The sequence below is a fragment of the Hirundo rustica genome, chromosome 18 (assembly GCF_015227805.2).
Source record: "Hirundo rustica isolate bHirRus1 chromosome 18, bHirRus1.pri.v3, whole genome shotgun sequence".
Lineage (NCBI taxonomy): Eukaryota > Metazoa > Chordata > Aves > Passeriformes > Hirundinidae > Hirundo > Hirundo rustica.
The window spans coordinates 11,070,920-11,088,694 of record NC_053467.1 but is presented as its reverse complement, the minus strand read 5'-3'; the positions used below and the strand labels follow the sequence as shown (position 1 = coordinate 11,088,694).

Below are 17,775 nucleotides of genomic sequence, written 5' to 3'. Positions count from 1 at the left end.
GGTGTGGTCCGAGCTGGGGGCGGGGCTTAGCGGGAGCGAACCAATGGGAGGAGACGGGCGTGGCTAGGGCGGGGAATGGGCGGGGCTTAGCCCGCATGGGCGGGGGGCGCCGCGGGGTTTTTGGGGGGAAAGTGGGGATTTTGGGGACCTGAGAGGGGGACTAGGGCTGCTGGGGAGCTATGAGATGGGGGAGTCATAGGGCCATTGGGGGAGGCGGGTTGGGGAGGGGGAGCTATGGGGCAGGGGGGCTCACAGGAGTACTGGGGCGATGGGAAATAGTGGAGCTACTGGGGGGTTCTGGGGCAGTGGGGAGCTGTGAGGAAGAGGGGGGAACCGTGGGGCTACAAGGAGGGCTGCAGCATGGGGGAGAACAGCGGGGCAGGGGGAAAGCTCTGGGGCTGTTGGGTGGCCATGGGGCTACAGGAAAATGTGGGGCTGGGGGCCAGGTTCTGTCAGCGGCGCAGGAAGAAGTCACACGTTCCCAGACCTGAATGGGAGTTTATTGGTGGGTCCCGACCCCTTGGGGACGGCGCCTTCTCCCACCCCACCCCCACAGAGCCCAGGCTGCAGCTGGGGGCCACCCAAGAGCGCCCATAGCTGTGCTGGGGTCCCCAAAGCACCCTCAGCTCAGTCCCAGCGGGTCCCACACCCCTGTCCAGCTCAGAGTGCCCCTCTGCATGCCCTGGAACAGCATGGACAGCGGGAGGGACACTGTCACCCTCTGGAAGCCCTGGCCCTTGTGGCCATTTCAGACCGTGTCCCCCCGAGGCACCAGGACAGCGCAGGCCCCGCAGGGAGCTGGGGCAGAGCCCCCGCAGCCCCCGGGGCCCACAGCAGCTACATGTTGAGGAAGGCGAAGGCCGATGGCTGCAGGGTGTCTCCCGTGTCCGTCCCCCCGTCCTGGGGCTGGGACAGCGTCCGTGGCTCCACCACGGGCGGTGAGCGTGGCCGGAGCACCGCACCGGGACGGGCCACCAGCTCCATGCCGGCGAACAGGGACGGGCCGGGGGCCGCCGTGTCCCCTGCCAGCCTGCTCCCCCCGTCCTGCTCACAGGGACGGGCCCCGCGCTGCCCGGGGGGCTCCGATGCCACCCCCGGCTCCTCACCGGGAGCTGTGGGGGCCGCAGGGCTCGGGGCCGGGCTCAGGGCGGGCAGGAAGCTCTCGCTGGCCAGGGCTGGGATGTCCATGAGCAGGTCCCCGGCGGAGCTCACCGAGGGGGCCGAGGGCGGGCGTGGGGCACTCGGGGAGGGCTGGGCCCGGCACAGGGCCTCGAACTGCCGCAGCATCTGGGACAGGGCATGAGCAGAGTGAGAGCGGCACTGGCAAAGGGGCTTGGCCCTGGGGACTGTCCCCAGTGTCCCCTCCCGGGGCTCAGAGGGACCATCACCCCGCCCAGGCTCCCCCCTCCTGGGAAAGGCGGCCAAACCCACCGCTCTGGGACATACACGGAGCCATTCCCAAGAGCTGTGTGTCCCCGGGGGCTGTCAGACCTGTGCCAGGAGCCCCCACCCTGGGGACTGGGCACAGGGATGTCCCCAAAGTCACCTTTGTTGCTCGGTTGGCCACAGGCCCGGGGCTGCCTTGGCTGAGGTGCTGCAGGCGCTGCCGGGTTGCGGCAAAGATCTGCTCTGGGGAGAGCAGGTCGGAGCAGCCGAGGGCAGAGATGGCACACATGGACCTCTGTGGGAACGGGGAGCATGGCTGAGCCGGGCAGGCCCCCAACACCCCCCAGCCCTCCCAGGGGAGCCCCCTGTGCTCACCATGCGGACGCTGTCGCTGGGATCCTCCAGCGCCCGGCCCAGCAGCTCCAGCACCACCTCACAGTTCAGCAGCCCACACCTGCACGGGGATGGGGGTCAGAGGCACCTGCAGCATCTTCCCATCCCCGGAGTCCAGGCCTGGGCAGCCAGAGAAGGGCTCAGGCTGTCCCAGAAGCGCCCCCAGCCCCAAGGAACCTCTGACACTTACTCCTTGAGGAAGTGCTGAGCTTCCTCCCTGGTGAGGAAGACCCTGGCCCCGCGCGTCAGTCCCGACACCAGGCTCATCTCCCTCCGGCAGTCGCCCGGGCTGTCAGCATCCACCCTGCTGGGGACACACCTTGTGGGGACAGGGGCCACCTGCTTACTCCTCTTGGGCTCCCTGCACACCCCCTGACAGACAGGGACCTCTACCCCGAGCCGGCAGAACAAACGCCCCGGGCAGAACACAGCCAGCAGCGCCGGGGGCACTCCGGATGGATGGTGTGGGAAACCAGGGAATGCAGCTGGGACGGTGCCGGGGCAGGGGAGCCCCCCGGGCCCCTCTCACCTGTCGGCGCCGTGGCTCAGCTCCCGGCTGGCCCCGGAGCGGCTGTCGCTGCCGGATTTGCTGCCCGAGTCGGAGGCGCGGCTCCGCTCGTTGCCCTGCGAGGATTCCCGGGAGCTGTGCCCGCTGTCCGCCTCCTCCCAGCCGCCCCCGGCCAGCCCCGGCTGGTGGCTCACTGCGGGGACAGCGCTGCTCAGCTGGGGTCCCCAAACCCCCCGGGATGGGTGGGGAGCCCCCCGAACAGCCCCAGGACCGACCTCGGGCTCCGCGCGGCGCGGGAGGAGTCGGGGGCGGCACGGCCGGGCTGCCGGCCGGGGATGGAGCTCGGACGGGCTCGTAGGTGTCCTCGGGGAGATCCCCACGGAACCGCCGGGGCCCCCCCGGCGCCGGGAGCACGGCCTGGGCCACGGCCTCGGCCGCTCGCTGCAGGCTGCTCAGCAGAGCCTCTCCCGTGGAGGCTGAGGAAGGCCGGGATGTTGGGAGAGCCCCGGGAGCCCGGCCCCAAGGGATCATCCCAACACCGAGTCCCAGGCGGGGAAAGGGGGGAGAGGGAACTCGGGGAGCTCAGAGGCACAAAGAGACCCCCATGGCCCTGCCCCAGCTCCCAGTGGGAGAGGACTCAGAGAGGGCCCAGCCAGGACTCACCAGAGCCGCTTTTGTCACTGCTGAAGCCGAATCCCTGCAGGGAGCCACAGGGGCTGGGGCTGGAGCCCATCCCTGGGGGGCACAGGGAATGTCAGAGGGAGCGCAGGCACTCGGGGTTCCCCTTTCCCGCTGTTTCCCTGCCCCCCTGCCCCGGGGGGGGCTGTGCTCACCGGCGGGGGCTGGGGGCCGGGCGGGCAGCGCCAGCGGCTGCGGCAGCGGCGCATCTGAGAACAGAACGCTGGCCAGGTCCTGTGGGATTGAGAGAGGGAGGGGTGTGGGCAGCGCTGGGAACCCCAGAGGAGGGGGCTGGGGGCTGCCCTGGCCCTGCAGCACGCACCTGTGCGGCCGCCCGCACCTTCTGGTTCAAGCTGTTGCCATGGAGGGGGTCTGGGGGCCCGGAGAACACTGCAGACACAGAGAGGGGAGGGTGGGGGATGCTCCCAGGTGGGGCTGGACCCTGCTTCTGGCACAGCCGCCGCAGCAGGAGCCCTTCTGGGGTCCCCACGGGGCTGCTGCTGCTCTCCCACGTCCCCCAGCCTGTTACCCGCGGCCTCCCGGATGAAGCTGGCATTCCTCTTCAGCTGCAGGACAAACTGGGGGGAGCCCTGGGAGCAGGTGTGCAGCAGGATCTTCAGCACCTGGCTCGGGGGACAAGGACGGGTCACAGCTGCCCTCCCTGGAGCGAGGGGCTGCCACCCCATCACGTCCCCAGCGCGCCCAGCACCGACACACCTTCAGCTTGACATGGCAGGAGCTGCTCTGCAGCCGAGTGAGGAGATGCTCCAGCAGGCACTGGCTGCTCCCGGGGGACTCGTGGGAGATCTCTAGGGACGGGTTAGGGATCCAGCCGGGATCGGGGGGCAGCAGCAGCTCCCCGAGCGCCAGGAATTCAGCCCCTCCACAGGGTCCCAGCCAGGGCCCACAGTCCCACGGCAGCCCCCCGCCAGCCCCGCAGGCCTCCAACACCCACCACGGCCCGGAGCAGCCCCGGGGAGCTCCCGCTGTCCCGGGATCCCTCCCCTATCCCGGGGATCCCTCCTGCCTCCCGAAGGATACTGGCGATCTCCTCGAACAGGTACCCGGGACAGGGCGTGTCGTCGTCGGCCGTGCCCCGCAGCAACACCGGCAGCTGGAGGAGGAGGGGGCGGCGTGAGAAGGGGGGGACTCGCCCCGGACGCCGGTGCTGGGGACCGGCCCCCGGCCCTGGGGCAGGCCGGGCCCGCTCAGGGCTGTGTGAGGCCGCTGTAGAAGCGAGGGCGGGGGGGTGCAGCGATGATGCCGCGGGTGAGCAGTGACGTCACGCCCCGGCAGCCCCCCCGCCCCCCAAAAGCCGCCGTCCGTACCCGGCTCAGGAAACTCAGGCGGTCCCGCAGCGGCACCGCCATGACACCGCCGGTACCGGCGCTGCCCGGAGCCTCGGCGGCGTCAGGGAAGCGCCCCCCGGAACTAGCTTTACACCAATCAGAGGGCAAAGCTCCACCGCTCAACCAATCAGCGCCGAGAGATTGAGGGGCTCGGGGCGGAAGGGCCCCATGAAATTGACGCTTGAAAGAGATGGGAAATTAACAGCAGGCATTTCCGCCTATCTGATTGGCCGCCCGCTCCGAATAACCAATCAGGAGGGGCGCGGTTCGGGGCGCTGCCCCCAATAGGAGCGCGCGGTGTGTGACGAGCGGGGCGCGCAGCCAATGGCGGGCGCGCGGCCATGGCGGCGCCCGTGCGCTGAGGCGATGTCGGGGCGCGGAGTGTGGCTGCGGACGCGGGCGCGGCTGCGGCGCTTCCCGGCGGCGCTGGCGGCCTGCGGGGACCAGGTGGGGCTGGGGGGGCACCGGGGGGGCACGGGGGGTCGGCGGGTCCCGGCCGCCCCGCTCCCGTCCCGTGTGATTCCCGCAGGCCGCGGCCTACGGGCGGTGCGTGGCGGCGGCGGCGGCCGGGCCGGCGGAGCTGCGGCGGGACGCGTGCCTGGAGCAGTTCCAGGCGCTGCGGGAATGCTTCGCCCGGGCGGTACGGCTCTGTCCCAGTCCCCGTCCCCGATCCGATGCCGGTGCTGGCGGAGAGAGGCGGCCTCGGCCCGTCCTGACCGCGGCTCTTTGCAGGCAAAGGCGACAGCGAAGTGACCCCGGAGCCGTCCCCGCCTGGAGATGCCCGGGGGGAATAAAACCCCCAAACCCAGCGGTTTGTCCTCAAAGTGACCGAATTCCCCCGGGCCCGGAGATGCCCACCCGCTCCCCGGCCCGGAGGAAGTGCAGCCCCGGGCTGGGTGAGGGTGACAGATCTATTTTTATTTATTAAAAGAAAAGGGGGAAAAAAAAAGAAAAAAAACAAAAAAAAAAAATTCAGATCAGAATGCTTCAGCTTATTTTATTGATGGGCTCAGCCCGAGCTCTGGGCTCTCGCTCCCAGCATTCCACCCGTCCCGGAGGAGCCGTTCCCGACGGGACAAGGCAGCTCCCGCCAGCCTCCAGCCCAGCTCGGGGTGCCCACGCCATTCCCGGGAACGGGAACGTCGGGAGCATCTTTGGTCCCTTATGTTCACACAGAGAACAACAGACAGGCAGGGCTGACCCCGCGGTCACGGGGGATGAAGGAGCCGATGGGGCTCCGGCTCCCTCTCATTTCGGGAAGGCTGGTGGGTGCCACGGCCCGGATCCATCTCCCCAGGGCAGGCCCCGAGCCCGTCCCTGCCTCTCGGAGTGGCTCCGGGGCTCCTGGCCGCGGTGCTTTGTGCTTGACGACAGCGTTAATGGAGAAGCTCGTTGGGTTCAGGGGCTTTAAGGCCACAGTGTTCCGGGGGGTCTTCCCAAAGGGCTCCCGAGGTGGCTTCCCTGTCACTCTGGGTTGTGACACCCCGGGAGCACCAGGCAGGGACGGTCCCACCCCGTCCAGCTCTGCGGGGTTCCACTGGACACAGCCTCGAGGTCGCCAAAGACATTTGGAGGTCAGGATGTAAAACCCACCACAGTGATGAGGTCTGAGGGCTCCAGGCTGGGAATTCTCAGCCGGTCTAGGGAGAGCTTTGGGACTGAATTCCGTACATTCGCAGGTCGGAACAGAAAAAACACAAAACCCGAAAAAACCCCAAGGGATGAATCACTGGGCCTGAAACAACACAGAGCTCTTGGGGAAACTCTTCCTTCCCTTCCCCACTCACCAAACAAATTCCCAGAGGTGGAGCAGGGAGCTGTCTGGATGCAGAACAGGGCAGGGGGAGGCTGGGAAGAGCACACGGAACACAGGAAGAGGGAGGTGGAGCCCCTGGATCCACTTGGTTCTGCCACACTTTTTCCCAAAGCACTCGCCTCTGGCAGAAGAATCAAGCTGGTTTGGGAAGGGTCAGGGGGTAGTCGAGCTTCTTAATGCACTTTTGAGAGAGGAAGTGGAGCTGGTGAGCACGGAGAGGAGCACCCAGGGAGGGCAGCAGAGCTCTGTAGGACCCCAGTGTGTGGCCAAGGAATCCCATCCCTGGGAGAGAGGCAGCACAACAGGAGTTGTGCCCGGTTAAGGCAGCATTTCTACTAAATGAGGTTCCTGAACCACCACTGTGTCCCAAACAAATGAGGGTCTGCTCCCGATCCAGCACTGGAGCTTTGGCTCCGCCGCTCCTCAGCTCACGGCTTCTCTGGGGTAAAGCCCTTCCCAAGGTGTGGATCCCAGGTCCCCTCGGCACAGCCGGGGCCATGCAGCCCCTTCCTGGTTCTGAGAGGAGCTGGGAGATGGTTGGAGAAGGCAAATTTGACATGAATGAGATGCTGGGGAAGGTCCTTGGAGCAGCGGCCTGGCAGGGAGCCGAGGTGGATGGCAGCTCTGGGAGGCAGGGGACAGCAGGAGCGTCACTTCCCGGCCACCCGCAGGCACACGCTGGGGGTGGCGGCGTGGAAGCCCCCAGGGTGGTGCTCAGGGATCCAGGGAGATCCTGTGGATCCGAGCAACGCGCTGCTGGCTTAGATCTCTCTCTCCATGCCTGAGCGACACGGGCGAGCCCGAGCCGTCCCTGCCGCAGCCGCCTCACGGGCTCCCGTCCTGCGTCACCTGCTGGATGTGGCGGCTGCGCACCAGGTGCTGCGCGCCCTCGGCCGCCCGGCTCAGCCGCGTCTCCAGCGCGCTCCGCAGGTCGTTCACCTTCACGTCGGGAAGGGGGTTCAGGCCGATCAGGACCCCCCCGGCTCCCGGTGCGGCCGCCTCCTCCTCGCCATCCTCCTCCTCCTCCTCCTGGTCGGGAGGCGGCAGGTCCCGTCTCCTGCGGCGCAGGTCCAGGCCGCCCTGCAGCTTCAGGTCGCGGTTGGGTTTGACGTCGAGCTCCGGCTGCTGCGGATCCCCGGGGGCGGCCGCTCCGTTCTCGGGCTTCTGCGCTGGAGCGTCCTGAGGGCCGGCTTTCCTGTCGGCGCCGTTGGAGGGACCGCCACGGCCCTGCCGGCCCCCGCGGCTCCTCCCGGGGATCCTCCTCCTTCCCGTGCCCGTGGCCAGGCAGGTCCCGCTGCCGCCCGCCCGCTCCCTCAGGCTGTGCCCCTCTCTGCCGCTCCCGCTCCCGGGGGTGCTGCTCCCCCGCTGCCACGTTCCTGTTACTGGAAGAGTCCGGTGCCGCTGCCAGCTCCTTGGGCTCCACCTGACTCAGAGTTTTGGCTTTAAGGTTTGTTCCTGAGTCTCTTTCCAAACTCTTTCCTGCTACTCCCTGAACTTTGGCAGCCCCCGGCTGTTCTCTTTGGATGGGAGCTGTAGCTGCTTCCACAGCTTTCAGGAAATTCTTCTTCTGGTGGACATCTCTTCCAGCTTTGGCTTCACGTTCTCCTCCAAAATCCTCCGCCAAGGGCTTTTTCTCCAGGTTGTTTCTGGCTGCTGGAACACGCTGGGCATCCCCGTGGACGGGATCCCGGTTCTCCACGGGATTCTTAACAGCTCTGTCATTCTCTTGCAGCGGCACCTTCCACTCCTTGGGAGGAGCCACAGGAATGTCACGCCTGTGCCCGGCCTCTTCCAGCTTCCCCACCATGTCCCTGTGCTGCTGGGTGGAATCGGGGGGCTGCTGTGCTGGGCGCTGCTCCGGCTGCTCCTTGCTCTGCGGCTTCCCGGCCGTGTCTCCCTTGGCCCCGAGGCCCTCGTCCTCCCTGCTCCTGGAGAGGGGCACGGCAGGCTCCGGCTGCGCTTCTGTTGAGGGACAAAACCGACACAGAAAAGGCTTTTCTCAGGATGTGCCCTTCCCCTGCCACCACGGGGGTATGAGCAGAGCTGTGGGTTATCCCTACAGAAAAGGCTCTGCAAGTGGACTTTGCCTTGTGCCAAAGGAACTCGGATCCCTCCCGGCGTGATTTTAGAGCTGCTCTAAGCCGTGAGCACCATGAGGAGGGGTCCTGCTCCCTGGCCACGTCCTTACCTGGCTTTGGCTTCTCCTCTGCCCCCTCCTCCTGCCGCTGCTGGTGCATCTCCTTGTGCTGCTCCTCGATCACTGCCAGCAGCTTGGCCTGCTGGTCCAGCAGCTGCTTGTGCTGCACCTGCTGCTCCTTGATCACCTGCAGCAGCATGTTGTGGTCCAGCAGTTTTGCTGGCCCTGCTTCTGGAAAAGAGGAAGAAGACAAAGGAAATAAAACCCCCTTGACCCAAAGCCCTCAGAAATCACGTCAGCTCTGCATGGGCTGCAAGGGCTCTCCTTGGCAGGAAGATCCAACTCCACAAACCCTGCCAGGAGCGAGAGAAGTGAGCTGGAAGAGGATGGGATGAGAGCGAGGGCTCTGCACACAAATCCAAGCTCAGGCTCCAACACCCTCCTGCCAGGCAGAGGTTGGAGGGAGGAGCTCAGCCTGAGGAAGGGCTTTGCAGCTCCAGCTCTGATGCCCCAGGGACAGAGCAGCTGGGGCCCTGAGGGGAAGGAGCTTTTCCCTGTGATGTGTTCAGGTGTCCCTGTGTGCCCAGGCCTCTCCTGCCGTGCTGCCAGAGCCACTTCACTCCTGTCTCCCTCTTCCCGGGGCTCCAACACTGAGGAGCAGCTGGGCCCAGGTGCCAGCAGGACTCAGGTGCCCGAGCGGCCCCGCCAGGTGTGCCAGAGATGGGACAGGCACCACCTGATGCCACACAGGGACCGTGGCCTCAAGACACTGAGAGGGATCCGGGGAGATCTGTCCCCATCCCTGCACACCCCGGGGACATGCTCACCCTCTGCCTTCTCCTGCTTCTCCTCGGTGTTCCGGTGGTTCTCCAGCAGTTCTGCTCTCTCCGGGAGGGGCAGCTCCTGCTTTTCACCTGCAAAGGACGACAGAGCTTTGCTGTCAGTGCAGATGTTCCCTAAAACGCCTCCACGTCGCCCCGGCACCGTTTGTATCCAACCCGACGGCTGCGAGGGAAGTAATAAACCCAATATTTAACAATCCCATGCCTGGTGGCAGCCAGCCAGCACTAACTACCTCGGCCAATTAACATGCAAGAACAGCTCTAACTGGCTTTTAGACGGGCACTTGGCAATGTGTTCCCTGTCAAGATCTCCCGGCTCCGTGTCCCCGGTGATTTGGGAGCCGTGCAGGAACAGCACGGCACCTGACATTTTGGCGGGTAGCGAACAACTGTTTGACAGCTCTTGCAGTAGCTGTCAAAGCCACCAGATTCCTCCCTTCCCTCGGCAGCTGCCGGAGGGGCTGCGCACACTCACGGGCTCCACTCGTGGAGTTAAAAGGAAGCACCAGGATGGAGATGGGAATGACCAAATGGTCCCGTCTCCAGAAGAGCTTGCTCAGATGAGCTGCCGTGAAAGGAGCTTACCAGGGTCTGCTTCCTTCTCCATGGGCTTTGCGGCCTCCTCTGCTTTCCTGGGGAGCTGGAGCTGTGACCTGTCCCTCTCAGCAGCCTCGGCGGTGTCATCATCAAGCACGGCTGCCTGTGCCTTGGCTTCCAGCTTGCCTTCCCCTGGCCCCAGCTCCTTGTAGGGCGGCCTTCCACCCTGCTGCACCGCTGCCTCCGGGACCTTCTCCGGATTTGGGACGGGCCTGCCAGTCCCCCCCCGCTGCTGGTTCTCGGCAGCCACTTCCTTCCCTTGTTTTGGGCCCAGCGCCTCCTTCTGGGGCTTCAGCCTGGCTGGCTCCTCCAGCAGACGGTCGTGGGCTCCCCCAGGACCCGCTTTGTTCTCGTCGGATTCCTCCCGCTCTCGCCCCATGTCCACAACCACCTCATCATGTGGGACCGGGGGCTCGTGGCGATGAGCTTCCCCCACGGGCAGGGCAATCCCTGGGGGACAGGCAGGGTCAGAGGCAGCAGGCTCCCAGTGCACCCAGTACACCCAGTGCACCCAGTGCACCCAGTATACCCAGTATACCCAGTGCACCCAGTACACCCAGTGCACCCAGTATACCCAGTATACCCAGTATACCCAGTGCACCCAGTATACCCAGTATACCCAGTATACCCAGTGCACCCAGTATACCCAGTACACGCAGTACCCCCAGTGCACCCAGTACACCCAGTATACCCAGTACACCCAGTGCACCCAGTTCCACGCTGCCCTTGTCCAGCCCTGCCTTCTCCATCTCATCTGGAGGCCACATTCCCAACAAGCCTCCAGAGCATCAGACACTAAATCACCTTCAATCCACCAGTGCAACCATGGAGGTGGACTGAGAGCAGGCTGAGGAGCAGAGTTCAGGATCTCCATCTGTTGTCCCACAACACGCACCCCCAGCTCCCAGTCCAGTTCCCCTTCCCGGGATCACCTTCACCTTGATCAGGACGGTCCAGCTGCACTTTCTCTTCCACCTTTCCTCTCTCCTCCTCTCTCTTGGGCACCTGCACGGGCACCTTGATCTGTGGCTGCTCCATCTCCTCCTTCTCCTCAGGCACTTTGGGTTTGTCTCGGTCATCCTCGGGCTCCTCCACCACTGGGTTCTGCTCTGCAAGCACAGGATGGGGACAGGGATGAGGTGTGGGATCCTGGAATTGCTGTGCCTGTCCTGCTCCCCTTCACCCACCCAGCCCAGCCGCTGATCTCCCTCCTGCCTCAGCACGGTGGGGCTGGAGGAGCTTTTGTTCCGAGGTCACCTCGTTGTTTTCCCTGTGGTGGGTTTAGATGGAGCTGCTGGCAGGGAAGTGTGGCTGGGATGGGGCTGGGATAGAGCAGGGATGGAGACAGGATGGAGCTGGGATGGAGCAGGAATAGAGCAGGGATGGAGCAGGAATGGAGTTGGGATGGAGCAGGGATGGAGCAGGAATGGAGCAGGGATGGAGCAGGGAACAGAGCAGGGAACAGAGAAGGAATGGAGCAGGGATAGAGACAGGATGGAGCCGGCTGCTGCTGCGAGCCAGTGCCACCAGATGGTAGCATCCCCCCAGCTCCCTGCCCCAGACCCCCGGCTCCAGGAGAGACCGAGCTGAATCCAGCCCCGGATCCCCCGGCATTGCAAGAGACAGAGCCGCGATCCAGCCCCGAACCCTCAACACCAGAACCTGAGCTGGGGTCCAGCCCAGCTCCCGCCCCCCCGCTGCTCTTTGCCGTCAAACGTCTTAAAATCTCCTTCATTTTGATTTTTCCCCTCTTTTAGTGCCCCAGTGTTCCCACAGCTCTTCAGACGCTTCTCAGAGGAGGGGTGGGGAGGTTTCCTTTTCCCGAAGAAGTATTGAGGAGGGTGATTAAACAGGCATTAATTAGGGGAAACTCCTGAGGGAGATATGGAAGTTTCCCCCCACCGTGCCCTCAAAGAGATGGAATGTTTTTGGAAGACGCATCCCAGTCAAACCAGTCACTGTGTTCAGCGCTGGTATGACCATATTCCATATTCCACATGGAATCTTCTGCACATTCCATGGGATGGGAAGGATCTCTTCCACCCCCAGCATGGCAGAAAACCCACACAGGGAGTGAACTCTTCCTCTGGAGAGCAGCAGAGAAGGAAATCGAATTGTTTCCCAGCAGTGAAGTTGTTCTGCAGATTTTTTTCCATCCAACAAACTCTTAAAAAAAAAAATCTATCTTCTGTAACAAAAAAAAAAAAAATTCCCAACTCTTCCCCCCTTCGCCCTCCCCCGTGTGATTTCCTTTGGGGAATTAATTCTATAAACATCTTTCCATTTTCTCCTCCCCCTCCGCAGGGCTGGTGCGATTTATTACGAGATGAACTCATGGGAAAGAAGGGATTGCCACAACTTCAGCTGCGTGGGCCTTGCCTGAACTGGGGAGGGGGGGGGGGAAAAACAACAAAAATTCACAAAAAAATTAAGTACAAACTCCTGGCCCAGAGGGATCTGTGCCAGCAGGACCTTGAGCCTCTCCAGAAACCCGGATTCCAGCCCGGAGCTCCACACCCAGAGGAGGGACGTGTGTGTGGGGCTGGCCGGCGTTCCACGTTCCTTCGCTTGGGGAATGATGGTGGGAGGGGAAAAGGACTTGGATTTTCTGAGAAATCCGAGTCTAGTACCCAAGGGTCCCCCTCTCCATTGAGGGACTTCCCAGGGTTCAGCAAGCCAGGGCAGGACACTCCTCTTCAGGAGAAGCTGGGCCGCAGGAACCGGTGCCCAGCCCTGGCCAGGGGCCCTGGGAAGCGGGAGGCCGAGGCCGGGGAGGGGAGCGCTCGGCACGGCTGCGGATGTTCCCAGCTCAGTCCTGGCCTCAACGCAAGAAATTATTTACTCTATTGGAGGAAAGGTTCTCGTTAATTGGTTCGTGGAGGCGGGAGATGGCTCCGGTCGGAGAGGAGCGGAGGACCCAGAGAAGCCCAAACACAGGCGGGACGGGAACAGCGAGCCGGGCAGCGAGGTGATGTTCGAGGGGAAATGAAATGAAAAGGAGGAGAGGAGGAAATAAGAAGGAAGAAGAGGGGAAGCCTTCCTTGGCAGCAGGAGCTGGAGGAGTTAAAGGCAGCAGTTCTCCTGCCCAGAGCAGCAGGTGAAGCCCCCGCGGGCCCAGGGCAGCCCGAGGGGCCGGGAGAGGCCCCGCTCTGCTCCGGGAGTGTCCCTGGCAGCTTCCATCATAAATCAGGCAGAGGCACGTTCCCCGCTCTGCAAACAATGCAGGAAAAGCCCAAAACACAAACAAAACACAAACCCAAAAACTCTCCACGCCGCAATAAGGCCGAGCTGCCTCTAAGCCATCATTTGCTCAGCGGGAGACAAAATTAAGTTCATCATCAGGGCGTGAATTAGCAACCTCTCAGGCTGCCTGGAAATCCATCCGGGGCTCCAGGTGCTTTGCAAGGAAGAGTTTTGCCGGAGCTCTGCCTGTCTCCTTGCCCTCCAGGTCCCTTTGGAGCGTCTTCCAGTAACGCTGCGCCTCGTCGTGTTTTATGAGCGGCCTTGGACTTTACAGCAAGGCCCGAGAGGCTGTAAAAGCTTTTTGGCTCCCAAGGAGAAGCCGGGGCGTGAGGCAGCACCGAGAGGGTTCGCTCTGACCCCCCGGCTCTCCGGCAGCTCCGCTCACACGAGGGGAAGCCGGGGCGTCCTGCAGCTGATTTGTGCATGTGCGTGCCTGGGTGTGTTGTGGTTTGCCAACAGCCTCTCCAGGCTGCCGTAAAATTTCACGAGTAGCAACCTAAAAGCTTCCCTTCTCCCCCCCGCTCCCGGTTCGGGTCGTTGCGAGGGTCCCAGGCAGGCACTAAATCCCTCCTCACGTGCTTTCGCAGCCTCTCGGAGCCGAGATGTGCCTGCACAGCCCCGCTGCGCTCGCCCCCAGTGCGGGGAGAGCCTCAGGGACAGCGCAAGGAGCTCCGGGACACGCTGCCCACACCCCAGGGCTGACCAGGGACACGGGCCTCGGGACACGCTTGTGCCAGTGCGGCTCCAGAGCCGCTGAAACTCCTCCATCGCGAGATCCAGGAGCTCGTGCCGAGGAAAGCGGAGCCGAAGGAGCGGGGCAGAGGGCCGGGGGCAAACGCTGCCCTCGGGTGTGCCCAGCAGCCCCGCACCCCGAGCCGGGCCCTCCCCGGGGAGCTCCCGGCCCAGCTGCGCCTCCAGGAGCCCTCCCTCCGCCAGAAACGGGTCCAGATTTCACAAGGTTATGGAATGGCATCCCTGAAATTAGTTCACAGTTGTCTCCTGACGCACCAGCAGTAAAAACCAACCCAAATTACCAGAGGCTGCTGGTTCCTTTTCTGTGTCACAGGCACTATTAAAAGCTCACTCGCACAAAGCACCAGGGAGAGCCGCCGCGGAGCCAAGCTGTTCCTGCAGCTAAGCAGGATGCAGGAGCCACGTTCCACACATCTCCGGGGCTGGGGACGCCAGCAGGGACCCGGCCTGGCTCGGGCAGGTCGCTTTTGGGGGTCAAAGCACACGGATGCAGGGATAGAGGGTGCGGGGATGCCGCGCGCCAAAGCCGACCCCAGATTTTGCCCCCGATCCACGTAACACTGCCCACCCCATCCCACAGGGCAGCGGGATGCCCGGCACACCGGGAAAAGGGCTCTTGCACAAGGAGCCTGAATCAGGGCTTTGTTACCCAACATTGCACAACGCCAGGGAGAAGATGAAGCGGCAACGATCAAGTAAGGAGCTGAAAAATATTACAAAATCTTAATCCCCCCCGAGACCCTCGAGGGTGCTTTAAATACGGAGAGAAATTGCCTAATTAGCTTTTTTTTTTTTTTTTTTTTTAAATGGATAATTGCCTTCCTGAGCTTTCAGAGGCAGCTTAGCAACCTTTTAACAGAGGCGCAGCCGCGGCGCAGGACGGGGCTGGAAGGGGTTTTATCCCTTTCCCGAAGAGCTGCTGACAGTAAAACCTCCAGCACCACAGGCTGGGGCTGTAATGGGCACTTGGGTGTCGTTAGGAAAAACACGATTCCGAGGCCGCTGGTCAATACGTGTTCACATAAAAGGCCAATGTTCTAATATTCATAATCCCCGGGCCCACGGGGCAGGGCTTTAATGAAAGTCTCTCCAGTTCTGGGCTCCACAACATCAAAGAGGCCAATAAAACTCCTCTCACACGCTGACAGGCGGGAGGCAGACGGGGAAGGCAGCGCCGGGGAAAGGCCCTGCGGTTTGCCTTGGATGGGGCAGCACGGGAAAGGGCACGGCGCAAGCCCGTGCCCAGGGAAAGGGCTCAACACCCTCTGACCCAGAGGCACAGATGCACCTTGTGCCTGGAAGAAGAGGCCTGGAAGAACCCTCCGCCCAGGAAAAGGGCTGGGAGCACCAGGAGAGGAGCCTGGAGCAGCAGCCTGCAGGCAGGGAAGGGGCACGAAGCACCCTGTGCCCCGGGGAAGGGGCCGAGCACCCGGCAGCGATGCCCAGGGAGAAGCCGTGGGATCCTGCCGCCGATCCCGGTGCGGAATTCGGCCCATCCGGAGGGCACCCAGGTGCCGGGGGCGGCCCAGCCCGCATCCTGCGCCCCTGGAAGGACAGGATGCAGCTGCTGCGGCGCGTTCCAGGCGCAGCTCCTGCTCTGCAAAACAAGGCGGGTGAGGACGAGGGGGAGCCGCGGCGGGGGATGAAGGGCACCATTTAACGCCTCTCATTGCTAGTCAAGCCGACATCCTGCAGAGGCACAGGGAGGCACAGATCCAAGGAATCGCAGTGGCGGCTCTCCCGGGGCAGCCCCACGTCCGCCCTGCGGGTCCTTGTCCCCCTTCTCTGCTCGGCTCCATCTCCCCCCTCTTCCTCCTCCTCCCCGGGGACAGCAAAGGGACCTCGGGGACAGCTGAGCTTTCCCTCGGAGCCGCACGGCTCCTCCCTGGGAAGTTTATGACCCAGGAGCTCTAAACCTGCCTTCCTCCCGGGTGGGATTATTTAATCCAGCAGCACTCAGAGCTGCTGCAGGCGGGCTCCGGGCTCGCCCGGATGATCAGAGCCTGGCACCCTGCTCCACTGCCCCGGCTCACGCCGAGAACGGGAGAGGATTCAGCAAACTCCAGCGGACAGCGTGTTTTATGGGATTTTTTATTTTCCCAGTCAGAACACGTGTCATTAGCGATTCCTCCTGAAAGGAGCAGCTGTTCTTTGGCCATTACCGCTCCAAAATTAACCAAGACGGAAGAATTCAATCGCATCCCTCCTCCAGGCCCTGCTGAGGGCTCCATTAAGGGATTGGGAGCGTCTTTTGCTCGGAGTTCACCGGCCCGGGAAGGCACACGCAGCCTTGAGTAAGCCACGAGTAAACCACAAGTAAACTCCACCACGGAGCAAGCCCAGAGTGAATGTTATCGGCAGCAGCACCGGTGTGGGAGACGCTCCAAGCTGCCGGGCAGGAACCCGGCCAAGAACCAGGAGGAGGGATAATCTCCAGAAGAGCCAGCCCCTTTCTCCCTTCCGCTCTCAGTCTCTGCGAGGATATTTCAAGGCCTCCAAAGAACAGGGAAAAAAAAAAACCAAGAAAAAAACAACCCCGCAGGAGCAAAAGGAAACAAAACCGAAGCGAAGGAACAGGACGCGGCAGGGCCGAGGGGCAGCGCGGGGTCAGGCGGCACCTGCGCGCCATGGCCTCGCTCCGGAGCAGCTGGGAAAGGGAGGAGCGGCCGTAATTCCATCAGCAGCCCCAGCAAACAAATAATAAATAACAAGAACCGGTAAACAAAGCTGAGGCGTAATCACAGGCTTTGTCAGAGCGAAAGCAGAGTCCAAATTTATACCCTTGGCACCAAAAAAAGAGGCAGTTCCCATAAATTTCCCTACCTTTGAAGGTGATGGATGGCTGGTCCTTGGGCTGGCAGAGGGGGAGAACAGTCCTGCTGGGCCAGGTGGGCAGTGTGCTCATCCCAGACAGGGATCCCTGCTCTGTCCCTCCAGGGGATCCCAGGCCTGCGCCACACCTTTCCCTTCCCCAAAGAACAACTCCCACAACCAACCATTGGAGGCCACGGCAGCTTTTCCAGCAGGCAAAAGTGCAGCTTTTCTTGGGAAAAGGCCCCAGGAAGCTGCAGAGATGCACGGAGCTGTGTGGAAATTACTCTGCTTCTGCCACTCTTTAAAAAAAAAACAACACCCTCCTCCTTCTTTTTAAGAGGTGAAGCTGGGGTCAGGGCTGGGAAATCCAGCTGCAGCAAGCACATACCTGGAAGTTGGACTGAATCCTGGTCAATTCTGTTCTCCTCTCTGTCCAGGTGCTCCAAGCCCACTGCTTCTGTCCTCACAGGGGTGTCCTCGGTGGCAGACAGGGTGGTGTAGGTGCTGATCACCAGCATTCCCAGCCCAATCCACAGGATAATCTGCACAGAGTGCCAGAGGGACAGTGAGCACAGGAAATCCAAGGGGACTGCTCCCCACGGCATTCCCACGGTGCCTCCACAGATTTCCACGCTCAGCACAGTGACATGTGTTAGAGAGCGAGAAATGTCAGAGAGAAACAAGAAAACCAGTTGCTTCTGGCTGAAGTTTATATTGGGTGCAGAGCCATGGGAATTTCAGAGGCTGGAAGCTGTTGGAAAGGCTTTGGAAGGGCTCAGAAGTGAGTGGAGTGGGTGGACAGGACACAGGGATGGGAAAACGCATGTGGCAGACACAAGTCCTGCTGCAAAGACTCATTCCCTGGTATTCCCAGCATGAGAACTCCGTGAAATCAGGGTCTGGCTGAGCACAGAGGAGCCTGGCCTGGTTACAGCCCCCAACCATCCCAGGGAGCTGCTTAAAAATCCTTGGGATTGAAAGCAAGGGTAACGTGTCCACACACAGATCCTGGTCACAGGGCTCAAGAAGGTGCTGGGAAGTGAATCCCTGATTCCCAGAAAGCTAGGATCAAACACGGTAAAAATAGAAGGATGGAATCTGGATCCCGTGGAGGGAAGGGCTCTTGGAATTTCTCTACCTCAAAAAGGAGAAAGTGATGAGCAGCAAAAGAATTTTTACAGCTTGTTATGTGATGACAAATTGGTCTAAAAGGATCTAATTCCACATGAGTCATAGGAAGTGTTGGATGGCACTCGGAC

At 62.5% G+C, this 17,775-nt stretch overlaps 3 protein-coding genes across 5 annotated transcripts in view; 1 reads left to right on the top strand and 2 right to left on the bottom strand.

Moving 5' to 3' along the window:
• Positions 1-497: 497 nt before the first annotated feature.
• On the bottom strand, positions 498-4,363 carry TEPSIN (TEPSIN adaptor related protein complex 4 accessory protein). Of its 3 annotated transcripts, none has more exons than XM_040081474.1 (13): positions 4,294-4,363; positions 4,007-4,079; positions 3,683-3,774; positions 3,495-3,588; positions 3,288-3,355; positions 3,121-3,199; positions 2,951-3,022; positions 2,563-2,763; positions 2,309-2,480; positions 1,970-2,086; positions 1,762-1,840; positions 1,547-1,681; positions 498-1,287 (listed from the first exon to the last, which is right to left on the bottom strand). In XM_040081474.1, the coding sequence occupies exons 1-13, from the start codon at positions 4,333-4,335 to the stop codon at positions 838-840; spliced, it is 1,674 nt and encodes a 557-aa protein (XP_039937408.1). In that variant the 5' UTR covers positions 4,336-4,363; the 3' UTR covers positions 498-837. The 3 variants fall into 3 exon arrangements, with proteins under 3 accessions (XP_039937408.1, XP_039937409.1, XP_039937410.1); XM_040081475.1 differs by having other exon boundaries at positions 1,970-2,083; XM_040081476.1 differs by lacking the exon at positions 2,563-2,763 and having other exon boundaries at positions 1,970-2,098.
• A 317-nt stretch (positions 4,364-4,680) lies between these two features.
• Positions 4,681-5,274, top strand: NDUFAF8 (NADH:ubiquinone oxidoreductase complex assembly factor 8). The gene is made up of 3 exons (XM_040081486.2): positions 4,681-4,761; positions 4,844-4,954; positions 5,047-5,274. The coding sequence occupies exons 1-3, from the start codon at positions 4,681-4,683 to the stop codon at positions 5,065-5,067; spliced, it is 213 nt and encodes a 70-aa protein (XP_039937420.1). The 3' UTR covers positions 5,068-5,274.
• Positions 5,275-6,821: 1,547 nt separating this feature from the next.
• SLC38A10 (solute carrier family 38 member 10) overlaps positions 6,822-17,775 on the bottom strand; it is a 29,117-nt gene continuing 18,163 nt past the window's right edge. Inside the window, 7 exon segments of the mRNA XM_040081465.2 lie at positions 6,822-7,366; positions 7,368-8,092; positions 8,319-8,498; positions 9,095-9,181; positions 9,695-10,156; positions 10,645-10,815; positions 16,905-17,058. Of these exon segments, the coding sequence (XP_039937399.1) occupies positions 6,956-7,366; positions 7,368-8,092; positions 8,319-8,498; positions 9,095-9,181; positions 9,695-10,156; positions 10,645-10,815; positions 16,905-17,058 (2,190 nt within the window). The 3' untranslated portion in view covers positions 6,822-6,955.